Source organism: Electrona antarctica (assembly GCF_951216825.1).
Source record: "Electrona antarctica genome assembly, chromosome: 9".
NCBI classification, from domain to species: Eukaryota; Metazoa; Chordata; class Actinopteri; order Myctophiformes; family Myctophidae; genus Electrona; species Electrona antarctica.
In genome coordinates, this window is record NC_136790.1 from 14,639,586 (window position 1) to 14,648,659 (window position 9,074).

At 42.4% G+C, this 9,074-nt stretch overlaps 1 protein-coding gene across 2 annotated transcripts in view; it reads left to right on the forward strand.

The window, feature by feature from the left end:
- mst1 (macrophage stimulating 1) overlaps window positions 1–9,074 on the forward strand; it is a 28,686-nt gene that overhangs the window by 10,829 nt on the left and 8,783 nt on the right. For both annotated transcript variants that reach the window (XM_079510069.1, XM_079510068.1), the window contains exons 7-10: window positions 1,472–1,590; window positions 5,469–5,640; window positions 6,320–6,450; window positions 7,767–7,869. In XM_079510069.1, coding sequence (XP_079366195.1) covers window positions 1,472–1,590; window positions 5,469–5,640; window positions 6,320–6,450; window positions 7,767–7,869 — 525 coding nt within the window. The remainder of the gene's footprint in view (window positions 1–1,471; window positions 1,591–5,468; window positions 5,641–6,319; window positions 6,451–7,766; window positions 7,870–9,074) is intronic.

Below are 9,074 nucleotides of genomic sequence, written 5' to 3' on the forward strand. Positions count from 1 at the left end.
AGAAAGTTTGGTATATTAGGTAAAACATCTCCACTGTTTTGACATACATCTTTATTGACATACACGTCTGTATTCCATGTATCTCAAGAACCGTTCGACCCACCGACTTCATTTCATTCGCCCCACGCGTCACAGACGTGTGTCGGTCGGATAGGCGGTTGTCCACAACCACCAGAAAAGGCTCTGGCCCAAATGAGCCAATTCATTGCCATGGCAAGCCTAGCCTAAGCTTGTTTGGCAAATTCCCCACACCTGTCAAACTCCCCACACCTGCCGTTGTTTCATTACTTATTAGTCTGTCCACTTTCCACAGTCAGTTTGCACTCTTCAGACTTCTCCACAGACGTTTACCACACTGACTGCACAAAATGGACTTGCACCTCCACCACTGAAACAGTTCATAGATCGAAGGGACAGTGGTGACAGAGCAACAAGGGCAACTACCAGAGGGGACTGTGAAGTGCCAATCAGACGTAGTGTGTTTGGTAAAACAGTCTTCTCTGTTAGAGCCTCCCATCACTGGAACAGTCTCCCCACAGAAGTAAGAGAGACTTCCAACTATCTGACCTTCAAATTCAACCTGAAAAGGTGGCTAAAAACGATTCAAATCTGTAATCATGATTAACTATCAGCACTATTTAGTATTTACAACCGGTGTCATTTCTTTGTGGAGTTGCTGTTGTTCTGTCCCCTGTACCATGTTGATCTGTTCCTGTATTTTACTGTATTGTACTGTGTTTTCATATGGACATGGTGTTGGGTGCTGGCACATATGCACACATGGCATCAACGCATGGTGCTGTGTGCCGGCACACACACTCTGTCTTTCTTTTATCTGTTGTATTGTGTTTTTGTATGGACATAGTGTTGGGTGCTGGCACATATGCACACATGGCATCAACGCATGGTGTTGTGTGGTGTGTGCTGGCACACTACACTATGTCTTTCTTTTATCTGTTTTGTATTGTGCTTTTGTATGGACATAGTGTTGGGTGCTGGCACATATGCACACATGGCATCAACGCATGGTGTTGTGTGCTGGCACACTACACTATGTCTTTCTTTTTATCATTCATTTCTTAAGAGCCTGCCCAGGGACTACAGATGAAATTTAGCTTTGGCTAACTCTGGCCCATTTACATTGATGTGAAAACTGACATGTTGATTAATGAGCTTTGTCCCTGTCAAATAAATAAATAAATAAATAAATAAATAAGGACTTTCTAAAACCGCCCATCATCCCTGACATGCCCATATATGCCTATGGCCATATATACTGATAACGGGGATCTCCATTCTCCATATAAAGGGACATGGACAGACAGACAGAGAGATGTCCATATATGGCCATAAAAGCTCTATATAGCATTCAGAGATTGTGGAATAGTTGTCTGGCTACGCGAGACTAGCTGGTGTCCAACGGGCACTGTTGTCTAGTCAAAATCAATAAATAAAAAACTCTGTTTTCCAGGTATCCAGATAAGAGTTTGGATGACAACTACTGCCGTAATCCAGATGCATCCCCAGTTCCCTGGTGTTATACCACAGACCTTGACGTGGAGAGAGAGAACTGTGAGATCAGCAAGTGCAGTAAGACATTGAACTTCTCAAACTTTTCTGTTTAATTCCATGGACCTCCGTAACTCTGAGAGTGTACAAATGGAACCAACATGCTGACATTTCACACAAGTGAAGGTGGAGTCTCTCCTTGACCTACGGTATAGGGCTGCTGGCACTGAGTATCCCTAACGTCTGAGGGAAAGCTCAAATGTTACAGAATAAATTCCACAATATTGGATTATAGTTCTTTCTGGTGTGAAGATTTGATTTGTTTTTCTAATAATAGCTTTCATTTTGTATAGAGCCTTTCATGAACCCAAGGACGCTTTATGAAATGAACAACCAACAAACAAACAACTACGTATAGTATATGCCATAAGCCTGAGAGAATAGGGGCCCTATTAAGCAAGTGGAATCTAATTACATATAATTTTACAGTTTTTAAGACGTGGGGGCGTGTGCAATGTCATATTACAATTATGGGCCAGGTAAGAAGCGCTTTCGACACCCCGTGGTGTGAGCAAAACGGCCTTGAATTAGTCATGGGAGTGTTTCAGGGAGTTTTGAGGCTTACCCAATGAACATGTCCGTACTATTCTCTTTACGACACCAGCTGATGTCCTCATGGAATGCGCCCTTTTCGGCAAGTGGTATTACATTTCTGCAGACTGGCACCATAGACATGACATGACTTTGTCACATTTGGGTTAATTATTCCTATTGCACTGCATGCTGTCACCTTTATGCCTCAAAAGAACAGATCCACAAGCTGTCACAGCCATGATGTGCATAGCTTGTAGGCCTATGTCTCTATTTTGTTAAGTAACTTGCAGTGTTCATTGGAAAGTCATTACAGCGGCGCAGCCATATGCTAAGGGAGGGAGATATACGCACATCATCACTTCATTTGTTTCTGTTCTAAGCATGAAAAACAGCTGTAAAAATCTTTATAACTAAGTCTTTGAAATGGCACCTACCTATACCTTTCAGATCGGAATGGAACTGCGAGTAGATACGCAGCATTGGCTGGCAAATTGGCAATCCATGCGTAATGTTCCCAGAATCGTCTAACCCCCGAACATACAAGTTCGTTTGATATTGTTTAATTCGATAAAAATAGAACCATATACCATACAGCGAATGAAAGCAAGATTCCTAAGGAATGTGGGGATTTTTACATTTTAAAAAACGGCTGAGAAATGAGAGAACCATGAGTGTTTATAATATCAAATATTATAAGAATAATATGAAAGACAAACGGGCTGTGAAGAGCTCAGCTCACCATCCCGACAAGGAGGAAATATAGCCTATAGTGCATGCACGTATATGCACTGACTGTTGCACACACGCTCTTTATTTGTTTCTATTGAAAAACACCAGTAAAATAACGTTTATTTTATTTTATTTCATTCGAGTCACGACAAAGGAATGAGTTGAAATGCCATACGTGCGCCATGCGTATTGCTGCGGCCCCAATGTTATGGTCTTCGCTCGTAGCATTTTATTGAAGAAGAATTGAGTCGGGTGTGATACAGCGTATGAAAGCAAACTTCCCAGTGATTATGGAGATGTTTTAATTTTTAAAAAAGGTTTAGAAATGAGCGATATATGACCCTTTATAATCTCAACGAGAAAGCCAGAAAGCTAGCTGTAGAAACAAGTAAATAGGTCTATAAACATACTCCCAAAATAATCGCATATAACAGGGGTCTACAACCTATTTTAAATGAAGTGCCATGTTTTTATTTTCTAGATAGTGAGTCTGCCATATCAAGATTCCTTTTAATGACACCACATTAAAATTTCCAGCATATTTTGATTGTCCACAAATATAAAGTTCTTCCTTCTTTTTACATATTTTCTTGCACATTGTTATAATGATCATTATAAATATATATCCCCCTGCAGTCAGAGTTCATTGTTTTAATGAATGAATGTGATGCATTGTGAGCTGGTAGATCTGCTATTTTCAAAAGTAATCTTTGAAAAAAGTGACAATAAGAATATTTTTGAAAAATGTTATTGAAACATTTAAAAACACAAATCTGTCATGGGGGTCACTGGCTTAGTTGGGCAAATGCATTCATCTGGGGGTCCTTGACATGGGAATGTCGCTGTGTGAGGATCACTGGTTTAAACAACATTAGGAGAAAAGCCCAAATAAGCACTTTAGAAACAAGAAAAGCAACCACAACTACCAATATTTACAAGCAACTTTTCAGAAAAAGAAGCCGCTTATAATAAACAGCAAACAGACATGGCAACACTCCAGCAGCACTCCAGAGCCGCTCAAGTGTAAAATCAAACAGTGCTTTTTGCTTTTAAGACGTGGTAAGACCCAGGCGGAATCGGTATGCGCTGAGTGTTTTTAGGTCAAGGGGCTTTATAGCAAATAGCGCAAAGCGAAAATAATTAACATATGGACACTCCCCCAATGCTAAATTATGCAGGAACGTGGTATTCCATATGAGTGAGCGCTCACCACGGCTTCCATAATACGAAAAGGCGCAGAGCGAGGGCGAAATCTGTATTACCGCATGGGTTTTTCGTCTTGCTTAATAGGGCCCTGTGTGTCTTCTCAAGGCACTATAAGCAAAAGGATGCACAGCACACCGGTCCTTGTGAGATGCCACTGCCAGCCAACAGGGAAAGTTAATACTGAGTGAAAATAATGTATAGCCGGAAACTTATAGCTGCCAATGCATACGTTTTAATGAGGACACAGAGACACCAACATTTCGGACAGATAATACTGCCTTCTTCAGGGTGATCTTTTAAGGCTGCCTTGAGAAGGCAGCCTTAAAAGAGTCCAGTGTTTGGAGCATGGCTAATCTCTATTGGGAGAGAGTTCCACAGGGTGGGAGGACGGGGCCTGCCACATTGAAGCCTCTGAGGGCAGTATTATGCGTGTCTTAAGTACCAGGTATTATTACTTAACTTAAGACCTGGAGGCGTGATCAATGCCATTTGGCTATTCTGAGTGGCCAAACAGCATTGACCACGCCTCCAGGTCTTAAATTAAGTCATAAGACCTGGTACTTAAGACACGCATAATACTGCCCTCTGTCTCGTTGTCTGTCTTGTTGTTAACTAGTTGTACGAACGCTTGTTTTCTATTGTTGTATTGTTTATTGGATCTTGTTTAGTCGATACACTTAATTGTTTTAGCTCATGCTCATTTGATTTAGCTATTTTGTCTCATCTGTTTAAGGAAATAGGTAGCTGATATATTGCACTTTTACCTTAGCGCTAGGTATACTCTTGGTTGCTTGTTTTTGCAGAAAATGCACTAAAGACTTCTGGTGATTAGTAGTTTTTGTTCCCTACCTATGTTGAATACACTTATTGTAAGTCGCTTTGGATAAAAGTGTCTGCTAAATGACTGTAATGTAATGTAATGTCTCCAAAGGTTTGCTTGTTTGTTTTGGGGACAGAGAGGATGTCCAAGTCTGTCTAGTCCTGTCTGGGTTTCCGAGGCTAGTGGACCGCAGGTTCCATGACAGAGAACAACATGCTGGGGTTGTTCTGCTGAGACCCAATAAGAGTGGAATCATTTATTGTTCTACTGTTTTGATCCGCCCAGAGTGATCTAGTATGAGAGTGACAACACTAGCGTTGACTCCCAGTGTAACAATGGAATGCGAAAGAGTTCATCCTCAATGGGATAGTTCCAATGTTTGGAACTATAGAACATAGCACCCCACTTTGTGGCGAGATCAAAGCGTGTCGCCACTCTTTTCTTCTACGGCTCTGGATCCACCACCCAGTGCGTGTTTCTTTACCCAAAACACAAAATACTCATTTTGTCAAATCATAGTTGAAATTGTCAAGTAGGTTCCCTCAAAGCTGCGTCAGTGCCTGAGAATGCAACCCATTTTCACGTGCACACTTTCACCTCTCATGTCCAGCTGTGGTTCCTAAGAAGCGCCATCGCTCCAGCTACACCACCAACTGTTTCCGTGGCCGTGGGGAGGACTACCGGGGGAAGGTGAACGAGACCACGTCAGGGATTCCCTGCCAGCGCTGGGACGCCCAGTACCCTCACGAACACCCCTTCTACCCAAACACGTACGAATGCAAGTGAGTGACACAGCAGGCCTCGATCTGTGGGATGACAGTAATGGCTAATTTACGATGGTGTCGTGGATCCAAGAATAGCAGATCTAAGCTCACACACAAATCTATAATCTAACAATGTGTACGTGTGTCCGATGCACTGCCATTTTCGCCACATGAATGACACAGAGAGTGTGTTTCAATTAACCACTTAAGCCTTATTTGTTTTTATACTTTGTCATATAATTGCGTTGCACATCGCAAACGTGTCACACACCACAATGTGTTGTGAGATTGTAGATCCTTACACTTGCTGTGTGCCTTTTCTTTTAATATTTGCATGGTTGAATTCCAAATACATAATGCATATTTAACATTTGACAGATATTCCATTTTAACAAATCAGAGACATTGGGAAAACTTGAAAACTTCAATATTAAATTGAATTAGCAATCACTGTCTTTTGACATATTTCAAGGAAATTAATCAAGGATTAAAACCACTTAAACCCACTTAAGCAACTCTACAGCAGCGCATGTTGAGCGTTTTTATTTCTGAGCACTTTAGAAAAAAATCCTGAAAGAACTACTGGTTTTAGAGGGAATTTGTAGAATCGGCCTCAGGTCTTAATGGATTAAATGTATTGCAGAGGACCTACGTATATAATCCTTATTTCCCATAATAACCACATCATTGCAACCAGGGGCCTGGAGGAGAACTACTGCCGTAACCCGGACGGATCGGAGGCTCCCTGGTGCTTCACCTCTGTGCCTGAGATGAGGACGGTCCTCTGCCTGCAGATCAAACGCTGTGCAGACGACATCGAAGCTGAGGGTACGCCGCCCCCTGCTGTTCGCTTGTGGTCAGGACAAGCGAGAGGGTTTGAGTGGCTTTCTTCTGCGCTTATCAGTGCTGGTCCATTGAGCCTAAAGAGCAGCTGAGGACAAGAGAGCATCAACCGTGCTAGGTTATACTCACGTGACTCATCTAAATCGCTGGTTCTCAGCATGAGGTCCCCCAGGGGTCCTTGAGGAGGGTCCAAGACAGTGCCCCCCAGCTAAATTAGTTAATATAGCATCATTTCATTAGATTTAACCACTTTAGCCCTATATACATTGTCTATTTGAAAATATCTATATCTAAATATCTACTGTACAGTACCCAGCTCATAACATGTGATGTTGCAACGCGTTGTGAGTTTGTAGATCTGCTATTATGAAAAAATAAAAACACAAATGTGTCCCCTGGCACAACATATCATCAGATCGGGGTCCACCACCTAATACACACAGTATTCATTTGAGGGTCCTTGACATAGCAAGACAGACCGCTGGTCTAAACCAGTGGTTCCGAGAAGTGGGGTCCGGGGAACCCTGGGGGTAATTGAGGGAGTTCCAGGGGGTACCAGCTCAATTTGAGATAGTTAGGAACCAAATGGACCCTTATGGGGCTGTAACTCAATTTATACACTCTCAGAATTAAATTAACATTGATTTTACAATATAAATTGTGGTCCCAGAGATAGAAATGCCATTAAATGGGGGGTCCGTAGACTAAATGCATGTAAAACTGGAGGGGTCCTTGAAATTAAACTGGTTGAAAATCACTGCTAGAGCCGTACAAATCTTCTCTTATATAGGGGTCCTTGGCATGTCTTTTCTAAGACGGGGCTAATTAGGGTCTATTTGGGGGTCCTTGACATGAAAAGGTTTGGGAACCACTGGGTCTAAACCAGGGGTTCTCAACGTTTTTGGCCGGGGACCCCCGGAAATGCTTTGGCAATGTCTCGGGACCCCCGCCCCGCCCCCTCCCGACCCCCAATATAAATTGACTGCTACAATAACCTTAAACCATTTTGGGCGGGAACCCCTTTTGGTGTTTTAAGCATTGTTATAATTTAGCTATTGAAAAATAGCAGATCTACAAGCTCATAGCGCGCCACCGAGTGGCGCGCTACGAGCTTGTAGGTCTGCTATTTTTGAAAAATCGTGAAAATAAAAATTTAAAAAAAAAAATATATATATTTCTTTTTTGAAAATAATTTGGGGACCCCCTCAAATAATTTGGCGACCCCCCCCCCGAGGGGTCGCGACCCACGGGTTGAGAACCCCTGGTCTAAACTGCTGTTATTTCCTTGTTGTCTTCTTCAGACTGCTACCATGAAAACGGCAGGAACTACCAGGGCATGGTGAGCAGGACGAGGAAGGGAATCACGTGCCAGAAATGGAACGTTAACACACCTCACCGAACTAAGTATGATGAACAACACTGCTCTGCTGTACTTATACTTACACACAAGTAAGACGCGCGAACGCGGGAAGCGAACGCAGCTCGTAAATTGCAATAACAACAATTAGAATAAATTACGTACTTTAAGGGGTTTTTTTTATTTATTTTTTTTAAGTTTTTTTTAAAAGTTTTTTTTAAGTTAAGTTTTTTTAAGTTAAGTTTTTTTCAGACACACAGACAGACATGATCTGCTGGGTCTCATAGTAAATGCTCACTGCGTTCGCAATAACCTGAACAAACTCTGTGTGTTATACTGTACCAGGTCAGTTATTCTCAACCCTTTTCAACATCAAGGCCCATTTATTCAGCATTTTGAGCCATGGACCACCATTTGATGAGATATAGCCTCACAGATCCAAAACAGAATATTTAGTTGTCGTTGGATAAGATTGTGTCCACAATTCCATGCTGTATTGATGTAGTGCCATAGGAGAGATAACAGGCAAATCAAAAATAATTATTCTACATTTTACATAGTTTTACACTCTCAAGAGTTAAATATCTATAAGGGTCCATTTGATTATCAACTCTCCATCATTTAACTGAGGACCACCTGGAATCCCGTCAAGGACCACTGGTGGTCCACGGACCACTGGTGGTCCACGGACCACTGGTTGAAAACCACTGTACCAGGTGATCAGATTGGGCTACTGATTTGAGTTGAACTAAAACATTATTAACCATTATTGTTTGATGTGCATGAAACAAGTAAATAAGTAAGTAGGAGTGGCTTATTGTTGGTATCGGCCCGAGAACCCCGTCCCCTTTTTAATTCACTATAGTCTTCCTAGGAACAAAAAAGAAGGAATACTCACGGGGCGTGGTATGCATAGATGCAAAAAAATAGATAGCTGCAGTTGGTTGGAGCGATGTGTGTTGAAGGAGGGGCGGAATAATTTACACTGGGGGAGGATCAAAGTACGCCGGAAGTGTGGACGGCACGTTCCATCACGCTGCCACTCAAGTGATTACTGGCCAATCACAGCGCATCTTTTCCGGGACTTACAGAACCGAACATGCGCTCTGTGTGACGCACGCTCCTGTTTCCGTGGGGCTTCGCAAAGGAATCTCGGGAAAGTCTTGCCCTCCCTTTGAGAACATACGCTCCACAGCCGGAAAGGGCGTCTACGTGTATATGTCCATGCAGGTGGCAGGTTTGCACATGGGCA